At 38.6% G+C, this 25,196-nt stretch overlaps 2 protein-coding genes across 3 annotated transcripts in view; both read right to left on the bottom strand.

Annotated features, from left to right (window-relative positions):
- The window catches only part of ATG7 (autophagy related 7), a 105,869-nt gene extending 97,926 nt beyond the window's left edge, over positions 1-7,943 (bottom strand). For both annotated transcript variants that reach the window (XM_081320011.1, XM_081320012.1), the window contains exons 1-5: positions 7,616-7,943; positions 6,524-6,578; positions 3,994-4,111; positions 2,711-2,788; positions 1,401-1,517 (exon numbers count right to left, since the gene is read on the bottom strand). In XM_081320011.1, the coding sequence (XP_081176137.1) occupies positions 1,401-1,517; positions 2,711-2,788; positions 3,994-4,111; positions 6,524-6,578; positions 7,616-7,793 (546 nt within the window). In that variant the 5' untranslated portion in view covers positions 7,794-7,943. The remainder of the gene's footprint in view (positions 1-1,400; positions 1,518-2,710; positions 2,789-3,993; positions 4,112-6,523; positions 6,579-7,615) is intronic.
- Positions 7,944-20,243: 12,300 nt separating this feature from the next.
- Positions 20,244-21,782, bottom strand: HRH1 (histamine receptor H1; the record flags this gene model as incomplete). The annotated part of the gene is made up of 1 exon (XM_081319062.1): positions 20,244-21,782. One exon carries the CDS (start codon positions 21,780-21,782, stop codon positions 20,244-20,246), a length of 1,539 nt encoding a protein of 512 aa, XP_081175188.1.
- Between the last annotated feature and the right edge of the window lie 3,414 nt (positions 21,783-25,196).

Genomic DNA, 25,196 nt, shown 5'->3' with positions numbered 1-25,196 from the left:
TTTACTCTTTAAAGACTCCCAAATCCTTGAGAAAGGACAAGCAGAAGGCGTTTTTTTAAAGTGGAAGTGGGGAATTTGAGAATGAGAAAATCACTCTTTCTTCTAGAGCCCCCTCCAACACACAAAATGGATGAAAGAAAATCAGCCCTGCCTTGTGTAGTAAGGTCATGTCAGCAACTGGCCTCCTGTGGCGCTTAAGAAGGTCAAGAGACCAATCTGTAGTCCCAACTATTAATCACCAATTATATTATCTAATTTATATTACTCCAGATTTTGAACTGCCACCTGAAATCAGTCACTGCTTGTAACATTAAGTAATGTTAACCTTTTCCAAGAAAATAAATTCTGCAGAACTGATGTATTAGATATGAGTTATAAAATCCTCACAAATGGCCAAATGGGTCATTCTTCAGATTTACAAGCCTTGTGAGAGAAAATCCTATTTTCACACTGGAAATGATATTTGGTAATTTTGTAGTTAGGATTCAATAAAAAAGAACTGTCCCATGGGTACAGGCTTATCCTCTGAAATGTCAGCAGCTCTTGAGACACCACATAATGGGTTGCCAAGAGGAAAAAAATCTTCTTTACAGCTCAAGAGTTTACCTGATCACTCAAACTTAGCCTGTGTCCAGCTACTGCTTTCTAATTTTATGTAATTTTAGATACTATCACATTTATAGCTTAGACATAGATTCCTTTTCGCTCTTACTCACAACTCCTGGTCAAACTGTTGACTTACAGATGAACATACTTCTTGTACAGATCTAAGATTATGATAAACTGAATGACTGTTTTCTTTATGGGTCAGTTGCTCCTAATTCAAGGGGACTTCGATTAGGGTAACAGTGGCATTCTGAGCTCTTAAGAATTTTGCAACTTTCAACTGTACTGAATTTAGGGACAGAAAGCCATTTTACATCTTTACATATGAGCAACAGAGCAAAAACAGAGAAGGTGAAAAACAAATAGCAATAAAATCTCACAAGACACTGTGATAAAAAAAAAGATTATGCCTACAACCCACAATGGGGACAAAGACCACAATTTCTGTTAAACATTTCTTCCAGGGAAAAAAAAACAACCACCAGAAATAACAGTTGACTGAAGTGGAAGAAATGTGTCTAAATAGCAAATTATGTTAGGATACAATCTCATAATAGAGATATATGTCTCCTAAAAAAGCCTTTTTGGAGGATCCATTTTCTCAGCCTTGTCAGACACTGAGGTAATAAAGAGTTTCCAAAACTGACTCCCCATTTCAGAGGTCGATATAAAAATCTATACAACATTATTTACCACGCTTGTGCTTAGTAATGACATAAATTATTTTATGTTCTATGTTATGAAAAGTACTGTGTGTACTAGACTATTGTATCTGCGTAATGGTTTTTAATTACCTGAGCTGGAGAGAACTTTGTATTCAGAGGCACTGGTTGTTTAACCAAAGGGATACCTTCTGGGACATACAATGCAGGATAACAAAACCAGTAATAGAAATGGTATCTCTTTAGATCCTAAGGGAGAAATTATATAAATACTTCAGAATTGGTATTAACCTGGAAAGAGTAATTTGATCTAATTCTTACACTTTGAATAAAAGGAAAATAAGACTTCTTTCAGCGTCAGAAATGACGCCCAGCTTCTTAACCATTATCCTGAATATGTGCAAACACTTCAGTAGAATCTCAAGGGATTGGCTGAAATTCCAGGCTTTTTATGGAATTCTCAGCTTTGCATATCTTCTCCACCATCTCCTTAAAATGTTCACATGGCTTATCAGATAGCCATGTGAACATTTTTCTCTATCCGCAGAACTGGGCTGTCACATGCTTTTAATCTTCAGAATGGCATGTCTTGTTAGTAAGACAACTTTTATTCTACATGTATACACCACCCATCATCTGCACATATTTTGTTAAGCAAGCATACTTCTCTCCCTTGCTCCCCGTTTACAAAATACTATCAAAGACAACATTGTGGAAAAATAGTTCACCTACCAACCAATCGTTAAGCAGCTGTTCAAAGTTACAATGCACTTTTACAGCTCATTTATGATTTTCACAGCATCCCTTAGTCACGCGATCACTATTACATTTGGTACACAGTGTCCTGTACCAGGCCTGTGGGTTTTTTATTTCTCCCATCTCCCTTGCAGAGCAAACAGTTTGAAGAAAGAGATATTTCAAGAGAGTTTTCTCTTCTACACATTGAAAACAATGTGATTGTATTGAGAGACACAAAGGGAGATTGACTACAAAAATCACTTGATTTTTTTTCTGTCCCCCACCTTTGCAGAAATTGGACAGAAAGGGATTTCAAGAAAGTAACCTGTCTGCATAGCTGTGCTATGATCACATTGCTTCGGATGTGTACAAGATAGAAAACAGGCACTCAAGCATTCCAAAGGGCAGATGAGTGGCTAAGAGGCAAATAAAAGCCAAAGATGTGAAACTGACTAGTCCCGCTTATTTCCAGGTGGAAAGCACAGTCCTAGTTATGAGATTTCCCGCTTAGTAACCACTTTATTTAGTAGCAGTGTTGCGTGTCCCAATTAGGATTGTTAAGTAAGGACTACCTGTTAACCTATTTTCCAGTTGATTAGACTTTGTGTTTGGCAGATGCATGACCCAATTAAATGGGATTCTGGAATAAAAATATTAGTATAAATATGGAGCATTTTGTATCTTTTTTGTACAATTTAACTTACTGCAAATGTTAAGAGAAGAAATTTGTTCAATAAAACAGGATTTTTAATGGCATTCCCCGATGTTATTGAATCCCATATCTATGGAGGGAGGAAAAAAAAAAAGAGAATCACCCACGACAGTAGTACTATTTTCACGGCTGCTACACAATTAAAATATGCTACATATTTCATGGATTTATATTAACAAAATTTAATTTGGCTTATTCTTCATTGTAAACAAGTGCGCAAGTATAATTATAAAGTGGCAAATAATGAATAAACACAAAGATTCCACTGATTTTACTATTATCAAATCAGAGTAAGCATCTGATTTACACAATAATTTCTATAAAGGAGGACAAGTTCCAACAACAAACATATTTTGTATACAGAAGGCCCCCAGATTAAATTTTACCCTGAACACTTGGAAAGCTTCCTGTAAAATAGCAAATAAATGACTGGTCTCATTTACAGTAATATTCATGCACAACATCTAGTCAATGCTGCAGCTGAGCAGCTCAAAACTGAGCAGCATCTAATGAGTTAATGAAATTTTGGACCTGAGCATTTCAAAATTCAGAGCTCAGTCTAGGAGCCTATTCAAAATGAACTTTATGTCATAGAAGACATAACGAAGAAAACTAAGGTTGAAGACTGTTGAGTTCTGCACTTCAGCTGGATCTAAAAGCCTATAGTCTTCATCCATGACTTTATTAAAAAAAAAACTTAAGAAATATGGCAAGGTAAGCCAAATTGGAGGTTCGTAATTTTGAGATTTTTCATCTTATCCTCCTCACCTTATTTTTTTGATTATTTATTCATTTACAAAATTGTAATTGTTTAGTTCCAGTGTTATATGGAATTCTAAAGTTCCACAAGGAATTAAAGGGGGGGGGGTGTTCATCCAAACAGAACTTAATTTTTTCATTAGAGCTTTACCTCCTGACTTGGGGGGGGGAGTTCCAGGAATTGGGCTTTTTTTTTTAGTTTACAAATTCTACAGACTGAAAAAAAGTTCAATAAACCCTGGAACACCTGTTTGTTGTATGATGTGCAATAAGATAGGACCTTCCAAATAATATATTATTAGACAATTTTGTGCTGAAATATAAGCACTCCTTTCCTGAAATAAATGAGATCAAAGTCTGAAATATAATGCCCGTGAATTTGAGGGCTACATTTTAATCAATTCAATAGAATTGTATTGTTCATAAAGCAACTACAGGTTATTCACAATGTTTGGCCCATGCACTGCTTTTCATTCATGCTTCAGGTTTGGAGAACTCATTCCCATTTTACTTTACCTCAGTTGCTGCTTGGTCAAGGAGAAGCTTTTTGTCACAGGATTTGAATGATTCCAATGTATTGGTGTTATATAACATTCCAATAGCGGGGCAACAATGTGCTGGTGTTGGGGCATTCCTGAGGGGAAAAGAAATAATCTTAAAATGTATATGGCATTTACATTTTAACAAATCAAAATCATTAGTAGTTAGCACATACTTTATCAACAATTTAAAAGTAAGAATAAAAGGGGAAAAATGGATATTTTAGCCGGTTATGTAAGTCAGGCCATGTATACTGTGTAATATATAATCTCAACATCAGTTTCAATAGCTGATAAACACTGGATTGATGGAAAGTGTAACAAGGCAATCAATTTAGGTCCCTGAACAGAATAACATACATAGCCTTGACCATTAATTTTCTGTTTCATAGAACCATTACTTCACCCTAAAGAGAAAACAGGCCCGTGAGTCTTTTGCAAATAAACAACAAAGATTTTCTCTGTGCAATGGGGTTTAGCCTCTAAAACTCCACATTTCTATAAGACGAAAGCACAGGTTCAGACAAGTCTGCGTACCTGACACTTGAATAACCATGTTATGCTAAAAGTTACAATACCTTGTAACAGAAATGTTGTTGTTAGCTGTGAAGTCGTGTCCGACCATATGGACAATGTTCCTCCAGGCCTTCTTGTCCTCTACCATCTTCTGGAGTCCATTTAAGCTCACACCTACTGCTTCAGTGACTCCATCCAGCCACCTCATTCTCTGTCGTCCCCTTCTTCTATTGCCCTCAATCTTTCCCAGCATTAGGCTCTTCTCCAGTGAGTCCTTCCTTCTCATTAGGTGGCCAAAGTATTTGAGTTTTAGCTTCAGGATCTGGCCTTCTAAAGAGCAGTCAGGGTTGATCTCCTCTAGGACTGACCGGTTTGATCGCCTTGCAGTCCAAGGGACTCGCAGGAGTCTTCTCCAGCACCACAGTTCAAAGGCCTCAATTCTTTGGCACTCAGCCTTTTTTATGGTCCAACTTTCACTGCCATACATTGCAACTGGGAAGACCATAGCCTTGACTATACGCACTTTTGTTGACAGAGTGATGTCTCTGCTTTTTAGTGTGCTGTCTAGATTTGCCATGGCTTTCCTCCCGAGGAGCAAGCATCTTTTGATTTCTTGGCTACAGTCCCCATCTGCACTGATCTTGGAGCCCAGGAAAATAAAATCTGTCACTACCTCCATTTCTTCCCCATCTATTTGCCAGGAATTGAGAGGGCCGGATGCCATGTTCTTGGTTTTCTTAATGTTAAGTTTCAACCCAAGTTTTGCACTCTCCTTCTTCACCCGCAACAAGAGGCTCTTTAGTTCTTCTTCACTTTCTGCCATTAGAGTGCAGCTGGAATACTGTCACCTCCACTAGCTTTGTTGTTGCTCAGCTTTTCTAAGGCCCACTTCACTTCACATTCTAGGATGTCTGGCTCGAGGTCAGTGACCACCTCATTGTGATTATAAGGGACGTTAAGCTCATTCTTGTAACAGAAATATTGTTCTTCAAACTCCGTATTTACTGTTATTCTGTTTACCAAATCCTTATCTCTCTTTCACTTAAGCTTTATACTTCTCCTACATTTCTGTTATTCATTTAAGTACCCCTTTCTCCAGTAAGTGGCAGCATCTGGATGCCAAAGTAGAGTTGGGCCTAGCTGGATTGAGAGAACCATGGAATCTCAGGGCTTTGGAAGAATTGGGAAGTTGAAGTTGAAAGGCATCTGGAAGAAGGTAATGGCCAACATCTCATTCTCCTGCCAAAAAACTGCTGATAGCCCAAATCAAGCTTTCAAGAGGTTTATATTTTTTTCTTCTGGATCTGTCTCGTTTTTTTAACCACAAGACTTTTAAACTTTCAACCTTTAGGCCTCTTTTGAGGATTGTTCCTTCATTCTCTTTTTTCCTAGTTCTTGAAGTCTCTATTTACCTTAGTGTTATCAAACTGGCCTTCAGAACCTATTGTACACTATTGATTTATTCTCCAAGTAGTTAAAATATACAGAGACTTATCCCCACCTCAAGATCCAAAACAAATTGTTATAAGCTATTCATGAGCTGCTGCATAGCAAAGTGAAAGCTTTAGAGAAATTGCATGTTCAATATCTCATTACTTGGCATCACTCCAAACACAGGCTAACATATCTGCACCATTGACAGTTCTTATATCTGACTCTTATCAACTCATGGAATAGAAACAACCATCACAATGATTATGCCAAGTACAAATTCTATTTGTCCAGAACAATAAGTGAAAATACTGTTGGTGATTCTTGGTTCATTAAACATAGCTCAGTCATTTAGTGTGTGTACTGTATATATTCATTTCTATACTTCCTCACTAGCATAAAGTAGACATTTGTACTGGCATCCTGAAACATTGCCCTTGCAGTAGTTATGATTCTAATGTACAAATCTCGGTTTATAGTCTAATGATTACAATGCTAATAATCAGCCTCTGTATCCTAATAACTATTTCAAGATTAAAGTTAAAGGATTTATTACTTACATATCAAAAGCACTAAATTCAAGGGTTAAACGTGCTGGCATTCCAGGAGGATCTCCTAACAGATAGAGGAAAAAATAAACAGATTATTAAAATAGTGACAATTATACAACCCAGGACATCTCTATATAATATACTGTTCTATGAAGCAGATTTATCGTAATCTGTCATATTCTTGGTTGATGACTGAAGAGCCCAGATGTTCTTTCCCCATGTGGTAGTTTCATAACTGTTTCTCCATTTCATAACAGGAAGCATCCTACAAAGGACAATGTGAGAAACATGGCCATCTTATTCTGTCTGCACAAAGAACTTTTCCTCCATTTATTTCCGCCCCACATACACAGCCACATAACAGAGGATGATAGAGGAGCTGAGAAGCCTTTTCTCTTAACCCCTCTTTTTGGGGATGGGAGAAGCGTAATGTTTTAGTTGTTTGGCATCTTATGAAGGGCAATAGCAAACAGCAAATTTTGGAAAGAAAATTTACATTTAACATTAACCTTCTTGAGCAATCTAGCTCTTCAGCTTGGAGAGAACTGATTATGACAGAGTACTCATATGACCTACTTCATAATATTCATGTTGCAACACTTAACAATCCTGAAAGAGCTGTTCCTACTGACTGAATCATGATCTATACGTATTTAAATAAACTACTTGGGAGTGTTGAACTGGGTACCTTTCTATTAATTCTCTGTGTTCTTTAATTTCTGGCCTTTTATGTGAGGATAGCCCTTCAGACTGTCATGGAAATAGTGACCCAGCTACATCTGGCAAGTAGCAATCTTCTCAATCCCGACCAATAGTACCCACTCAGGTGAATGTCGAATGAACAGATCTTTAAGCAAATGCAGAAGCTGCTATGCAGGGAAGGCGGGGATAGTGGACAGTGATGAAGGGTTAACCTGTGGTAAGAAAACCCAGCCAGGCTTGTTTACTTAGATATCAAGTCTCTCAGAGTTCACGGGGATTTGGAACGACATACCAGCGTTAGGCTGAACCTAACCTGAACTGTCCCGATTCACACAGCCGGACGCGTTACTAGAACGACAAGCCCCCTCCAAGAAGGAAAAGTGTTTACGGTCTACTTGCCATTATAGTAATAGCCTCTGATCGGTTTCGGAGACTCGTCCAGTTTGTACTCATTGAGTTTTTTCTGAGTGAGCTCATGCCAGAAACCTGCGTCCAGCGCGCTACTGAACGGAACAAACTGCAGATTGGGATGCCCACCCTCCGCGGGGTGTCGCGATTCACCACCGCCGCTGGCCATGATTTGGCATCGGTAGCTATCAGCTGAAAGCTAGGGTCAGGCTGCCTCCGAGTTTCCCCGGAAACTGCCGGTTATCCCTCTCCAACTCCGCCCGGGAAGAAAAACTATCCCGAGGGGTGCGCGTCGGCGCCAGCAGCAGTAGCGGCAGCAAGAGCCCTTCGCATGGAGCAGGAAGGGGAGGAGCAGGCGACGATACATCGCGCAGCGCGCGCAGCAGTCAGGAGGACGCGGGGCGGAGCTTCCCGCCCGGGGACGCCAGGAAAGATGCTCCACCTCCGAGGGGTTGGGTGAAAAAAGAGGCGTGGCCGGGAAGTTCATAAACGGAGAGGGCGTGGCCAGGGGTTTGCCGTGGATCGTGCCTTGGGAAAAGAGGTTTGGTCCATTCGTGGAGTTTGGGTTTCTTGCTGCGAGCGCCCATTTAAGTAGTCGAGTTTTGTGACTCCCCGAAGCCTGCTGTTTCATCTCACAAAGGCCGATGTAATTAGTAGAGGAGGGCTGGCATAAGTGGCAAAGGCTTTTAATTTCAAAACGGAAACGCTGGCTTAATTTACAGAGAAATTGGTTCAAGTTCAGAGTCTGGAAAATTCACATTGTACTACTACGGATTCAGCGCTCAGAGGCTTGTAGTCTCTTACCACAAACACATAGTGGCAACGATTCCTTAGTTTGACGTAACCGTGGCATTGCTTCAATTCAGTGACAAAATAGATGTGTAACTTTATTGCATAAGTTAACAATGAAGTGCTGAGTTTGTTTTGATTTTGAAATGGTTGAGTAAAATGGAAATATATCATTATTTTGGATTGATGGATATTGAGCAATCTAAATGAGATGAATGACTGGTCTGTACAATGGACTCGAGGGACTTGCCTCCTGTGTTTAGCTGACTGGAGAAGAAGAAATAAATTGCTGTCTAAATTTCACTCCATTCAGTTTGGTAACAGCCCAGATCATTGCCCAGCCCCAGGCAGTGCTTATCACAGACCCCAACTGATAGATTCCTCTGCATTTTAACCCCCTCCCCATTGTATTGGGAAAGCAAGATCCAGTTGCTTTCCATTCTATGGATTAGTCAATGAGGATATGAGGTTTCCATGATGGATACTTTACCACTGTTGCTGCTCCAGTGGGAGAAAAATACATAGTTTTACTTTCAGTGATGTAGACTGGAAGTGAAAATTGGCAATTCTTGTCAAATTCACCTTTTTTTAAAGGAAAAACCCCAACCTCCAGAATTTCAACAATGAAATGGGGGCAGGGAGTCCAGTGGTCACCCGTCCTCTTTGACAACCTGAGAGTTGCTATAACAAACTGCAGGCAGATAGAAACAGTGAATTAATTCTTCAGAGCATTGTTTGTCAATGATATAGATCAGGGGTCTTCAAACTTGGCCCTTTTATGACTTGTGGACTTCAATTCCCAGAATTCCTCAGCCAGGCACGCTGGTTGAGGAATTCTGGGAGCTGAAGTCCACAAGTCATAAAAGGGCCAAGTTTGAAGAGCCCTGATATAGATAGAAGGAAGCCATGTACAGTTTGTCCTCGACTTACAACAGATAATTTAGTGAGCAGTTTTAACAGCACTGAAAAAGTGACTTGTGACTTTTTTCCACACTTACACCATTGCAATATCCCCATGGTCACGTGATCAAAATTCAGACTTTAGGCAATGGAGTCATGATGGTTGCATTGTCCCAAGGCGATGTGATTACCTTTTGCAACCTTTTGACAAGCAAAGTTAATGCAGAAGCCAGATTCACTTAACAACTGTATTACTACCATAGCTTTTTTTCTCATAGAACGCTCAGAATGGCGTTCCGGCACCTTTTTTTTTCCAAAAAAAAAACCAGCTACCTTATTGGCTTTCCTAAGCCTATTGCAGGGCTAGCAATCTTGGCTCTTTTTTATGACTCATGGACTTCAACTCCCAGAAATCCTGAGACAGCCATGCTGAGGGGAAAGGGAGAGGTTTCCAAGCTGAGCTATGCTGGCTCAGGAATTCTGGGAGTTGAAGTCCTTGAGTCATAAAAGAGCCTGCACTAGAGGAGGACATTAAAATTATTTACAGGACTACTTATTTAGGAACTAAACTTTTAGAATCTAAAACAGCTAATTCAAAAAAACCAACAGGAAAGAACCTCACATTTTTCATTTGCTTCTGTCGTTTGGAAGGTAAAATTAGATAACAAAATAATCTACCGTATTTCTTATGTTAACATCTCTGCAATGAAATCAAAGGTAACAGGAAAGAAATGAGAAACATTTTTCTCAATGTAATATGTCTAATTTAGCTGATTCTAGAAAAAAATAGTATCTTTTGTACACTCTTGAAAACTATTTTGAATCTAAACAATTCTTAAGAATGAAATATTCTTAATTTGGACTTTACTTTTACTGTTTGGACTGTTGTGTGTTTTGAAAAATAGATTATTTGGAATTTAGTTATGTTGCACTTCAGTTTTTAAATAATTAACCTAGTATATACATAACAATATATGATGTATTCCCTGGTGAGCTTAACATCAGTAACAACATTTATTAAAAAGGCTAAAATAATTTCTGGTGGTATTATCTGTATATTAAAATTTTGGACAAGCAGTGATCATGTATCCTAGCAAAAGATGTTACATATGGGCATAAGCATAGTCAGTAGGATATGCCTTTTTAAAAATATCAAACATGCAAAGAAACAAAAATAAGTCCAAAATATCTGTATTACATCCAGAAATGCCAACTTTGCAACCAATATTTCTCATCCATAACTATGGCACCCTAAGGATACCTGCATACATGCAAATGCTTCTCTGGGATCAGTAACGCAGCAGGGATTGCTTTTTCCTTCCAGTAACATATACCTAAAACCAGTTTATTGCATTTGGCAATTGTACTAAAAAAAATATCTCACTGTCAACCAATATAATTCATTTAATTTGAAATCAAGTGAAAAAATTATTTAAATTATTTTATTAAAACAAATTAATGGCAATTCTTTTATAAGAAGTTGCCTCAAAGAAAATGAGTTTGACATGCCTGCTCTAGATAGTTGAATGCTCCAAAATAAATTCTAGACCAGGCCTGTACATGCAGCCTACCAAGCACCCTTGGACAGAGCACAGACTTTTTTTTTTAAAAAAAAGTAATAAAATCACCACCACTGCCCTGAAAGTCATGTTGCCTAGTGCCTCCATGGCTTACTATGACCACGAGCTCCAACACTGTAGATGCTCCTCTAGTCACCAAAACATTGATTAGCCCACCAGCATTCCTTTGCAGACCACAAATTTTTTTAATTTATCAGTGTGGGCCTTTCCCTTCTACAAGTTGCACAGACCTCTTCTAGAGTTTCCTCTTGCCTTTCCGAGTTAACTCCTTGGTCTGTCACTGAGCAAAAATTGACTTTGTAGGGAAGCATATTATTATTTGATGTATATTTAACATATGTTCTACCTTTATTTACCAATTATATAATATTTGTATGCAATCCACATCGCAAGGTTTGGGGCAATTTACAATAGAAAAAAAATATTTTTAAAATCATAAGATTAAAAAATAAAAGTAGGGCTTTTTTTCCTCATAGAACGCTCAGAATGGCGTTCCGGCACCTTTTTTTGCACACAAACACACACACACAAGCTTTTGCACAATCTATGCTACTCCCTCTATTGGCTTTCGAAAGCCTATTGGCTTTCGAAAGCCAATAGGAATTGCTGCTGAGCACGCCAAAAGACCTGGCTGGCAAACGTTGCATCGGCTAGTTGTATGCAGCAAAGGCGAGTTGGCAGGAACTTTGCATCCCTCCCTGCTTCCCAACTACACCATCTCAATTAGGAGTGGGAGGTGGGTTCTGCGGAGTCCATGTGCACTCTTTCCTTGTGCTCACCCGTGTCAGCCAGGCTGGTGGCCTACCTGGTGCTGGACCTCCACCACCGTCGTCTCACCCTGCACGCCTAAGTGGCCGCCCTGCATCGCCTGGCCCGCACTGCCTCCGCTGCCCGCCCCGCGCAGCCCCGCCATACACAGCGGGCCCTGATGCTCCCGCAGCACCAGCTGCGCCGGCTCTGGCCCTCGCACCCATGACCACAGCAGCGCCGCACACCCCCCCCCGCTGCCTCCTGCACCCACCAAGATGAGAGTTCCGGCACCTTTTTTTTTTTTTTTAGAAAAAAAGCACTGGTTACTACTAACTTTAACAGCTGCAGTGATTCACTTAATATCTTTGGCAAGAAAGGTGGTGAAATGGGGCAAAATTCATTTAACCACAGAAATGTTGCACTACCTGTAATAACTGAGATGCATCTTACCAAACACAGTGGGGTTTAAGCATATTCCTTTCCTTGGATGTAGGCAACCCAAGATAGCCGCAAAGGAGTAGAGGAAGCATGCTAGCAGCATTTTATAGTATTGGATAAATATTAGATTACCTGGGTCAAATTAAAACAATAGAAAAACTACAAGTTTGTGATGAAGCAAGTGAGAAAACAATGTAGAAATGGAACAGAAAAGTATCAGTGTGGATTATTTCTGCACCAGATTAAGGGTAATGTCTCTTGAAGCCTTCTCAGTGCTACTACTGAAAATGTTGCACATCCGCAGCCAGAAGGTGGTGCAGAAAGAATCCTACCATTAAAGATAGAGCAGTAGTGTTTTTCTGCTAATGCACAAGCCAGAAACCTGGGTGCCACTCTAATCCCACTTTGGGCACAAAGCTAGCTGGGTGATCTTGGGCTGGTCACTTACTCTTAGCCTTAAGAAGGAGGCAGTGACAAAACCGCTTCTGAAAAACTTTGCCAAGAAAACTGCAGGGATTTCTCCAGACAGTTTCTGAGAGTTGGACATGACTGAACAGGAAAAAAAATACATTTAGATACGTTCATCTAAGGCAGGGGTGTCAAACTGCCAGCTCACGGGCCAGATGCGTCATGCCGAAACTGCGCCCACCCTAGCTCCGGCAATGGGGAAAGAGTCGTGATGTGACATGTCATGTGACGATGCGAGTTTGACACGCCTGATCTAAGGCATCTGATCTTAGAAGTAGGAGGAAGTCGTTGCTCTGCACTACTGCTTCTACATTTGTTCTTGAATTGATGATCTTTAAACATCAATTCCTATAGCCAGTGGCATACGTTATAAGCCTCAGTGACATCAAAATGATGATGTGGATCATGATATTTCATGTAACCATTATGCACTTTCATCATGACTTCTGTTGCATGTATGTAAGTAGCATCATTTAGGTCAGAGGTCCCCAACCTTTTGGAAACCAGCGACTGGGTCCATGGAGAAAGGTTTTTTTCACAGACCGGAGAAGGCGTGTTTTCGCATGCTGCCTGCATCCTGCGGATGGGGCTTCGCTTGTTTGCATGGCCTGGTTCCCAGCATGCTGCGGACTTGTGTGGTCCACGGACTGGGGGCTGGGGACCCCTGATTTAGGTAATGATGCTTGTAATTAGTTCTGGTAGAAGAAAATATTTGTAAGTCAGGGTTGAACTGGGTTCCTGGTGCTCTCTGAGCTTGGTTGTTTTCTCGCAGAAGGTAGCATCATCAGTGCATACTGATCATCAGTGCATACTGATAAATGCACATAAGTTCTTACCTTCTTATTTGGGGCTAATGCATTTTGCTTATACAGCACATTTCCAGGAACCTGATCTTTGTTCCAGTAGACAACAGTATATTGGCTTATGAAGTAATCATTAGATTTGAGTTCCTACTTTACCTAGCATTGTAACATGAGCACGGTTGGGGTCAAATTGGGCTTTAGTTCTGCTTGTTGCATATTGCACAAAATATGCCCAAACCATTATGGCTTCCAATTAATCAGGGAACACTGTATGTGGCATGGTACGACTGGTAAGCTAGTTTGCTTGTGGGCAGTGTTAGGCTTCCTAAGATGACAACCAGAGTTGCTGGCAAATTATCAGGAAAGCTGCTGTCTAGACTCTAGACTAGGGTCACTAAACCCTGAATCCCAACATTATGTAACAAAATCTTCACCAATATAAGCTAGTTTATTCATTCTTTATTTCACCCAGAAGTCTCATGGTAGGCAGAGGAAGTATTTTTTCTGTACTCTTTTTATTTGTGCCACCTTTCATTTATGTCATCTAGCAGAATTATTTTTTTCCTGTGGATCACATCTGTTCAGAATGTTACACATTTGCAAAACTGATCCCTGATTTTTTCATTATCTACTCACTAAAGCGTAACATATAACTATCATGTGCACCTAAATAATCTAGATTATACCACTTTATACTTTCCGCTAAACATTTTTAATGATTTTGGAGAAAGAATAGATTGCTATCAGGAGTAGGCCATATGCAGCATTCACTGCTAAGGAATATGGACATTGCTGCTCAGTTTTGGCATATTTGGTACTGACGTCCAACTCAAGCATGCTCATACTATTGTATGCAAGTTAGGACCTCCAATTTAGAGACTATAAACCAAACTATGGTTGTTCTCATCCCACCAATTGGGAATCATATATAACATACTAACCCATGTTTATCTGAAAAAGTCGAAGTTCTTCTATGCTACTTTGGAGGGTCATCCAATTGGACTTCTTTTTCCTGGAAAGCACTACAGTAATAGCTTATGACTGCTTATCCTCCAGTTAGCATTATAAATAATCACACAGTGGTGTGTGGTTGAAAATTATAGAGCACAGTTGGATCTTCTGTCTCTAGAAAGACTTCTGCTAGCATTGCATTCATACTTTAGCAGCAACTCTGTTATCTTATTAGACAGTTTTGAATAAACAAATGATCTTTATTTGTATATTGGTTGGTTGGTTGTTCTCCATCATGATGGTTGAAAAAAGTCCAAGTTGTTGACACAATCCCTGTTCTACGTAGAGCCAACTATGACAGTTGTAAAATATCACTCATATGCCATCTATTTATCAAATGCTATGTATTTGGCTTTGGTGTCATTCAGGCTGTCCTCCTACTTTTCTCTTTGTTCACCCTATAGCATAGTAACTACTAAAGAATTCAAAACCTTATAAACAGTTTTCTGTCCTGTAACATGGCCTGCCTTAATATGGGTTTTAGAATTCTTACAAATGATCTTTTTATAAGGTATAACAGTTTCTCAGTCATGCTATTCTTTGTAGACTGTGTTATGTACACTATGTGGAGGTACTGATTTATAGTATGACCCTTCAAACTTGATATTCAATGTTTATATACAGTTCATGAACAGTTCTTCATTTTGAAATATTTATTCTTCATGTCCAGTGTCTCCTGTTCTGTTGTTGGACTTCATTGGAACAATCATTTTAAAACTGCTGTACCATCCAATGTGAAATGAAAAGTATACTCCTTTTCACTTTTGTGTACAAAAATACCTAGAATAACAAGCTTTGTAGGAAATCATTTTAGACGGTCACAGAAATGAATTCCAGCTCCTGACAGAGTTCTAGCATCTTGACCCTAAATCTACTTGAATGAAGAACATAAGAAGATAATTCCTACTCTGCTAATTCCTACTCTTTTCTGTGGTTTTGCTACTAAAACAATTAAGAAGAGGCTCTAAGATCAAAATCTAATGATTGCTTTTGAAATAAACTGGGGATTGTGATTCTAGTATCATCTTTGCAATCAGATTTTAGAAACTTGGCAATTTTAGGAATAAGGTGTTAATCAGGGTTAGGGATTATAACATCATTTGCTTTCTCATGAACATAACAAGACCATTTTGAAAATATTTAAGGTCATGTGTCAAGCATAGTTTTAACATTCTTTTTAATGATTTTAACCTTACAATTATTTTTATACACAATCTTATTAATATATTAAAATAGTCAAAAGACAGATCATATATTCCATTGATTTATAAAACAAATATCTCATGACATTCTACATGTGTTTTCAATTTTAGCAGTTCAGACTCTTTAAGAAATTAATCATAGCTGTCGTAGCATTCAAATTTACCTGTAAATTAACCATGATCATTATGCATTATACTCAGTCCTGGGTTAACCACTAATGAGCACATGGTTAAGGCACCAAGGGAAGGGGGGCACCTCAGAGATTTTTCTCAAGTTATCATGCCTTAATTCTCTCACTAACATATTTGGCTTTAGTTTTCAGCACTTACTGAATGTAATGTCTTGCCAGTTAAGCAATGGGATGGCTAAAGAATACTATTGTTGGGCTGTGCTTAGGGCATCACTTAGATTTAATTGTGATTAAACCATAATTATACCTTATAAAGTGAATGTTGACTTTTCCTTTTTAAAAAAATGATCATGATCATGATATGGCCATTTATCCATATATAAAAAAAGAAGTCCTTGCAGATTTTTAGTTGTTGCCCATTTATTCATCTACATTCTGAATGTTCTATTTTACAGAATTTGAAATTTAGTCACTTTTGATTGTTTCATTAGGTGAGACAATTTGAAACAGGGAGGGGAAAGGATGAGTTAATATTTTTATTTGACTCCATTTCTCCATTTCCACATTTTTACAAAACTGAATATAAAAAGCTTAAAAACTAATTTTTGATTTCAAACTACCATTGCTTAGTAATTAAAGGCCTATTTAAAAAGATTAGCTCCTTTTGTTATCTAAATGCAACATCCGGCAAGATGTCAACTATGCATTTTATAAGGTGGGAACAAGGTGGTTCAGTAGGGCCTCTTCAGAAAGATTTCTCCATTGGAACATAATAGCCAGATAGCTGTAGTCATTTAGAGCAGGGGTCCCCAACCCCTGGTCCGTGGACCAGTACCAGTCTGCGGCATGCCAGCAACTGGTCTGCACAAACAAGCAAAGGCCCATCTGCGAGATGCAGGCAGCACACAAAACCTTGCACCCTCCACTCCAGTGGCAAAACCTCTCTCCACGGAACTGGACCCTGGTACCCCAAAGGTTGGGGACCTCTCATTTACAGCTTCAAAATAAGGTAACTATGTAATTGATTCCTCATATGTAGTGATACTGAACTGTATCAGCAGTCTTCAATATTGCAGGAATAAAGATGACAACTAATCAAAATGTGAAGAACTTGCTAGATTCAACCAGCTCAGAAGGAGTCACAAGTGGTCTACTGCATTCTTCAGAGATTATACTCTGGATCCAATAAAAATAAGGATATGGGAGCATCCATGCTGCAGATCTTCCTTTTCTTACGAGTAAACTATTTATTCCAACTAGGGTAGACCTCACACACACCCCGAGTCCTGTTTCTAAGTGACCAAAGACACTTACATTTTTATTGTCTTCCCACAGGAGGTATATATGGTGCTCACAGGATCACTTGGACAAAGAAGTATGACTTGTAAATAGTATGCTGATTTAAAATTGGTTTGTTTATAAAGTTCACTGTTACTGTAAAAGAGTTAACATCCTGGTAAGTGAAGAGTTTATAAAGGTAATATATGGAAAGTAGGAATTTTGGGTGAGCCAGTGGGCTATGCTTGGATATTGTTGGTGGCTGAGAGCACATGAGGGAGGAAAGGCAACACAAAGTGCTAAGAAAATCGGTGTGTGAACTTTGCCAGATTGAGAACTGCTAAGAGGACAGTGCGAGAGAATTTTATCATGCTTACCCCATAAACCTGCTGAAACATCCCTGCTATTTCTATTTTAGCAGAAATCCAGTGCAACAAAAAAGATCCTAGTTTTATTTCTGCCAAATTGTAATTCATCTGGAATAGGTCAGTGAACTTCCAGAACACAAAGCATTTGCTTTGAGTTAGAACAATCAAATCAAATCAACCTTTATTGTCAAAGTACAACATGCATACACTTTTGGGCACATCCCTATTTAAAGAAAAAATAATCTTCAAGTAATAAGAGGAAATAACAAAACACTACATTTGCCAATAACTTCCCATCGTCCTGTGCGCTCCCACAGGGAGGGCCTCCTCAGGGTCCCGCCGGTCAGGGAATGCTGGCGGGCGATCCCTAGGGGGAGGGCGTTCTCTGTGGGTGCGCCTGCCCTATGGAATCAATTGCCGGTGGAACTCTGGATCGCCCCCGACCTTTGTTCGTTTCACCGGGACCTAAAAACCTGGCTTTTTGAGTTAGCTGGCCTGGACTGAGGGGTTTTAAGGTTTTTAAATTCTAATTTTAAATTTTGGGGCTATTGATTTAATTTTATTTTAATTTTTATATTGTATTGTTTTAATTTTGCCCTGTAAACCGCCCTGAGTCCTTCGGGAAAAGGGCGGTATATAAATTGAATTAAATTAAATTAAATTAAAATATCAAGAATTAAAACCAAACTAGGCACAAGAATGGGTTTTCCCTAGAGAATGACAGCTAATTTGAGAAAGGACTTCTCTTTCTTTTTTCTGCCATCTGAAACCATTTTATCAGTAAAAACAGAATTTAAAATATCATAACATAATGGATGTAATGAAAATCATAAATTTATTATGTATTCTTATTATCAGAAGGTACTATTAGGGGAAAAAAGATAAGGCAGGGCACAAGATATCATTTTCAGGAATATGTAAATATTGTTTGCCTTAAATTGATATTCTGAAAAACTAATAATTTGTACCTCATGGAGCTTAAGGTCCATTTCAAGGAAATGTTTTCCTGCCAGTGGTTCCTACTGATTCACACTAATATCGTGTACTATTAAGTTATCTGAGACTTTGTAACATAGTCCCAAATGAAAGGCCCCCTTTAAAAAAAAACAACCAAAACCTCTTACTGATGGAAAAATATAATGTGATGTTTGAAAAAAGATACAATTAATTTAATATTAAATTAAATATTAATAATATTAAATTTTGAGAAGTATATTCATTGAAAATTCTTCTTATTAAATGTTAAGACTTCCTTTCACAAATACTGAAATCCATTTGGGAATTAGATTTTCAGATTTCTAACTGATAAAGAATTATGTTTTATATATGCATGATTATATGTGAAAAGAACAAAACAGCATTTCATACATAACAACTTTATGGTACACATTCCACTAGTTTTATAATATATGAGGAATGCTGATGACCCAGGACAAAGAATGTATCTAACGCTATTATATGGATTTTCTAAAAAACCAGCATCTCATTCCAAGAAAGCAAACTATGTTGCTGCAGATCTTATTCAAATAAAGTAAACACTGTCATGCATACTGACTACTGGTTTTTTATTCTTCCTTTGGGAAATTTATCTATTTTTTTCAGCATGATAATTCTCTGAAAACTGAGCTGAAGAGAATCAAATTCAAACTGGAGGCGGGAGAGGCAATTAAAAAAATACTGAGTTCCAAAATGGCCAAATCACGATTGAAGAAGGAAAAATATCTCCCAGTGCATCCTGGGAGAGAAAGTTGAGCAAAGATTCCCTTCTCTATCCACTGCTGATCATTTGTCTCAGAGCAAGCCTGTCATTTGGGCTGTTTTTGAAGAATATAGAGCATACAGAGCAAATCATGCTCTATATGGCCTCACCCAATTGTATTTTAGGCAGGCAAAATGCATCATTAATAGCTCAGAAAAGCTGGTGGATTTTAAAAAAAATAGTGAGGACCTCATGGATTTCCTTGAAGGGGCTGAATGTTTAGAAAGAACAATGGAAGTTTTTTGGGAGGCAAAGTAAAAAGATAGGCAGCGTCTAGCTTGGTTGATCTTGAAAAGCTATATTGTTCATAATTAGCATTGTCAAGGAGACAACAGTTTGTTCTCTATCTACAACAATTCATTTAATGACCATCTGAAGTTACAACATCACATAAAAAACTGAGATTACCATTTTTCACATTTATGATTGTTGCGGCATCCCCATGGTCATGTGATCAAAATTCAGATGCTTCACAACTAACTTGTATTCATGACAGTCGCTGTATCTTAGAGTCATGCGATTGCAGTTTGCAGCTTTCTGACAAGCAAAGTCAATGGGGAAGGCAGATTAATTGGCTGTGTTACTAACTTAACAATTGCAGTGATTCACTTAACAACTGGCAAGAAAGGTCATAGAATGGACACTTAACTCACTTCACAAATGTCTCCCTTAGCAAAAGAAATTTTGGGTTCAGTTTTTGGCATAAATCAAGGACTACCTCTATCAGAAAATAGCAGAATTTCCTGATTCTAGGATGTCTGCTTTCGGTTTTCAATTTGTTGGTAAATACTGTAAAACCAAAATATAATTAACAGTTTAAATTTTTGGTGATTTCTTTTTCTGGAGAAAATCAAAATACAAATAAATGCTCTCTTGAAATCCCTGAAGATTCAGGAACACAAAGACTACTATAACAAATATATAAACATTTGAAAAAGCGGCTGTGGTAAACTAAACACTGATTAGAATGATCCAATATAAAAGTCAGCATTTAGAAGCCATGTTAAATAGCAGTATATTTCATTATAGCTCAATCTTGTTTTAAACAATAAAATCTACCATTAAAAAGGCCACAAACCACCAGAAACAGAAAAACCACTCCTTTAAGACACACAAAACCAATGTTTACTTTTTTACAAGACTTAAATAATACCTGATTTTTTCTTTCCAACATAAACCTGCTGTTCTGCGCCCGTCCCAAATATAACTTTCTCTGCAGTAAGTTCAGTTTTAATATGAAATATCTTTTTGAAAGCCTTTTTGAAGTTTTCATTACAGAGTGGATATATAAATGGATTTAATGTAGAATTCACATAGCCAAGCCAAATTGTAAACATGTGAAAAGAACGGTTATAGCATATTTCACAAAAGGCCATGACCATAAACAATACAAAATATGGTATCCAACATAACATAAAAACTGCCATTATAACACCTAATTGTTTGGCGGCCTTTCTGTCCCTGTTCACATGCAGCTTTTGACGCTGGCAAACAGAATGAGTACGTAGCTTTCCCCATGTCTCTTTCAGGAAACGGAGACTGTGAGGATCTCCTCCGCTAGAACACCTCTGAGTAAAAAGTTGCTCAGGATGAGAATTTTGTTTTAGGGAGGGATCTGAGTGAATTCTAGGCAATGATCCTCCTGCAAAACTCTGCCTATGTGATATTTTGCCTAACTGGGAGATAGGATTTTTTATATTTTCAGCACTGTTACTGACACAGGCATATTTTCCCTTTGTATTGCCTAACTCAAAATCTTTCTGCATTATAGCTAGAGGGAAACAGTTAAGTTTTATTACTTCATGGTCACTTCCTTTAGGAAAATCCTTCGAGATTCTAACAAAGCTGCTTAATGGAAGTTTAGCTTCCCTTATTTTGTTTTGCTCAAAGCTATCATTTGCACTGAAAGAAAATCCTCGGTCTTTATTTGAATGTTGGGAACAAATCTTTTGCATTTCCTGAATCTTTCCGTTATGCACACTCGTGTTATTAGAGTTACATCTGTATAATCCATTTACAAGCTGCCGATGCTGATAATGCTTGCAGACAGCCCTGTAAATGTTTGCATAGAACCACAGCATCAGCAATGATGGTACATAGAAGTTGATTGTGGCTGTCAAGACTTTAAACCAAGTGGTTCTACAAAAATCTGTTTCGCATACTTTTTCATCATAAGTTCTGTTATTAATTGTCATAGTACTGTGATCTGTGAATTTATGCCAGCCGAGTATTGGAATCACCCACAGGAAAGATAGTAGCCAAGCTATTGAAATCATGACTGAGGCTCTAGTTTTGGTCCTATACTTGAGATATTTTAAAGGCTGTTGGACTGAACGGTAGCGATCTACACAGAGTATGAAAAGGCTGAATATAGAAGCTGTGCTGGCTACATAATCCATCGATAGCCAAAACAAGCAAGCTTCTCTAGTCAAAATCCACTCATCCTTCAACAAGTATACAATGTTTAGTGGCATCACAGCTGCACCAACTATAACATCTGCACATGAAAGACTGACAATATAAAGATTGCCAACTGTCTGTAGCTTCTTTTCTGTTTTCACAGCATATAGGACCAAAATATTCATAACCACTGTAATCAGCGAGATGGTTCCCAAGAATAGTCCTAGAACAGGTTGCACCTCTGTAGAATTCCTGTTTGTGCTTCTGTCTACCAGACACATTGTTTGGCTCAAGTTCGATGAAAAAAGACAAAAAAAGTCTTCAGAAGTTCAGTCTTGTCCGGTGAACTGTTGGGTCAGTTTCTCTTGTTTCTTTGATCAATCTGAAAATTAAAAGAAATGTTTCACTACTGCTGTTTCTTGCAGTTTTTACAGCTGAAGAAATAAAAGTGAGAGTGAAGTCAAGAATAAATATTGCAAAAATATTACATAGTAGGAGCTTGCCTCCAAATTTCTTATCCAAATATCTAACATCCAGAGCCTTCCAAGCCATATGGTATTCATCAAAAGTTTAAACCACAGGTCCCTGAGCCAAGTGGAAGCTTTCCTCTTAGTCTCCATTCAAAAGAGAGCGTGCTGGGCCTGAGCATTTCCAGGACTGTGAGAATTTTAAATCTAAGGTCCAGAAAGCAATGTTATTTAAAAGGAATCACAACCTGAGATATGGCAGCTATCAGCTGCAGTACATGATGTGAGATATATATGTAATGCTCACACGAAGCCTGTGAACAACAAACAAGAGAAATCCTGGTATGCAACTCAGTCAGAAATGCTTAACCACTTCTTTGCACAGATGTGCACAGTAAACAGGTGTTAAAAGTGATATGCAAGGCTTGACCTGCTAGTTTCTCTTTATCAAGTTTCAACTCCTTAAAGGGAACTAAAACCATTTAGATATGCTGATAAGAAAATAAAAAAATGAAGAATAGACACTATTATTGAAGAAAGGTAGGAAGTACATCCAAAAGGATATTAGCAACCACCACAATCAATCAAGAGCAAGCCCTATTTATATGAAGTTCAAACCTACAGAATAGTGGCTCAGTGGGTTAGGACGCTGAGCTTGTCGATCAGAAGGTCGGCAGTTTGGCGGGTCGAATCCCGAGTGCCGCATAGCAGAGTGAGCGCCTGTTACTCGTCCCAGCTTCTGCCAACCTAGCAGTTCGAAAGCACGTAAAAAATGCAAGTAGAAAAATAGGGACCACTACGGTGGGAAGGTAACAGCGTTCCGTGCGCCTTTGGCGTCTAGTCATGCCGGCCACATGACCACGGAGACGTCCTTGGACAAGCACTGGCTCTTCGGCTTTGAAACGGAGATGAGCACCGGCCCCTAGAGTCGGAAACGACTAGCACGCACGTGCGGGGAAACCTTTACCTTTACCTTTTTACTTTTGAATAGACTCCCTTGTTTCTATCTATTATTTGTTTTTATGGTGCTCAAATTTGTTCTTACACATATTATTTACTGGCAATGGGAGAACTGATTTTCACATTGTCCACATGGCATCTGCCCCTGCAAAAAGTACCCAGGCAGAAATCAAGAAAGGAAATCTTGAAAGGATTCCATTGCATTGTCTCATAATAAAAAAAATGCAAGAAAGTATCAGATGTGGTATGCAAAAGTCAGGGAATAGCAGGGAATGTTACTTGTTCAATATTTTATGCTGCAATATTTTATGCTGCAAAAAGAAGTATTACTCCAAAGTGTCACTTCTACACCTATGCAACACTGTCTACCTTTTGAGGTTCCCTAGGGCATACTGTGTTTTCAAGAAGTACTAATATACAAGCAAAACATAAAATATACCAACAGAAGTTCTTGAAATGCAATACCAGACTGTCACTTAACCTCATGGTATACAGTTTAGATAGTAAATCATCATGGAGTGATAACAACTCACTTCTTGCCAGGAACTGCTGTGCACAGAGTGTTTTCCAGCTTTACAGTAGCAAATGAAGATGATCTATAATGTTAGAAAAGTTCTCCCCGCAACCATGAGTGCACTGAATGTATCCACTGGTGCCCAGGCAATTGATGTCGACACCAGCACCAGGTTTTTGTGTATGATGCATAAATTCTCCTAGATTGCTTATGCCAACTCTTATCCCAAAGCATGATAAGTCAGTACAACATTTATCAGAGCTGAATAGACTCATACCAAGAAACAAAGAATGCTGTGGAAGGCCACATCTTATGCTAAACAGACTTCAAACCGGGAACATTTGCAGCACACCAGGGATTAGATTAGTCTAGTGATGGTCCCCCTTTCCTAGCAATGTCTTATATCACAAAATGAATTAGTATAGCTTTCTGGTAGCAAATAAGAGCCAGTTGCTCCATGATTAGTACAACCAGAACTACTCTGGCTGTCTTTGGTAATGTAGCCTCAGAAGTTTCTCTTGATGGCCCAATGCAAGCACAGATTTTGTTATTTTCTTAGTAGGTTGTCTCACTTTCCTTCCTGATTTAGTTGCATCCTTGTCATTTATGAAATGTAAATCAGTAATTGATGGCTGCGCCAGTTTGAGGCAGTGGTTAAGGTAAAGGTCCCCAACCCCTGGTCCGTGGACGAGTACTGGGCCACGGCATGCCAGCAATTGGTCCTCACAAAAAAGGAAAGCCCCGTCCACAGGATGCAAGCAGCACACAAAACCACGCCCCCTCTGGTCCGTGGAAAAACCTCTCTCCCTGTAACTGGTCCCTGGTGCCCAAAAGGTTGGGGACCTCTAGGTTAAGGCATCAGGCTACAAACCAGGTTCTAGTCCTACCTTGGCACAAAGTCAGATGGGGAAAATAGGAGGAGGAAGGAGTATTATGTATATTTGTTGCCTTGAGTTACTTATAAAAGTAATAAAAGGCAGGATAAAAACATCTAATAAAAAAGATATAATCTCAAATTCTTCAGATCTTTCTGTTTTGTACAACAAAAAAATAACTGCTGTGTTCAAACCAAATGCTAAGTTAGTATATATTGATTATTATTTCTTGAATTATCATGATTATCAAAACGTGATTTGCTCATTTTGATTATGGCTTCTTTTCTGCACAGCCCCCAAATCTTTTAGATGGCCACATCTAATATTTCACACTTCTTCTGTGGTGGGATTTAGCTGGTTTGCACCACTTTGGCAGAACTGGTAGCTAATTTTTTGTTGCCCAGGCCGAGAATGGACTTCTGGCATCCACACAGAGAACCGGTTGTTCACATATTTGAATCCCACTACTGAGCATACTTCTTGTTATCATCTACTTGCTTGTGATTTGGCCCACAAAAGAAGGATGTCAAATTCATGACGGTGGTCTAAACATGCAAGCCTTTTCCTTAGTGTAGGTATTCTCTTGAATTACATACCCAGTACAAAGAATTTCACAATTGGACAGTGTAAACGGGTTCTCTATGCCCTTACTATAGCTAAAAGACCTATACTGCAACGTGGGAAAGATAAATGTCTGGCCCTATTTATTCAATTGACTGAAGACCTGATTGCATTTGCTACTTATGAGTGCATTGTCTACAGATTTAGATTTCATTTGGCTAAGTATAAGTATAAACATGGGACTCATTTATACAAAATACAGTAGGTTAAAAAAAGCATGATAATTATACAATAAATACTATCTGCATATACACACAC

This window comes from Vipera berus, assembly GCF_964194415.1.
Source record: "Vipera berus genome assembly, chromosome: 2".
Taxonomy (NCBI): Eukaryota; Metazoa; Chordata; class Lepidosauria; order Squamata; family Viperidae; genus Vipera; species Vipera berus.
Note: the sequence above shows the minus strand (reverse complement) of the source record. Positions and strands in the feature narration are given on the sequence as shown.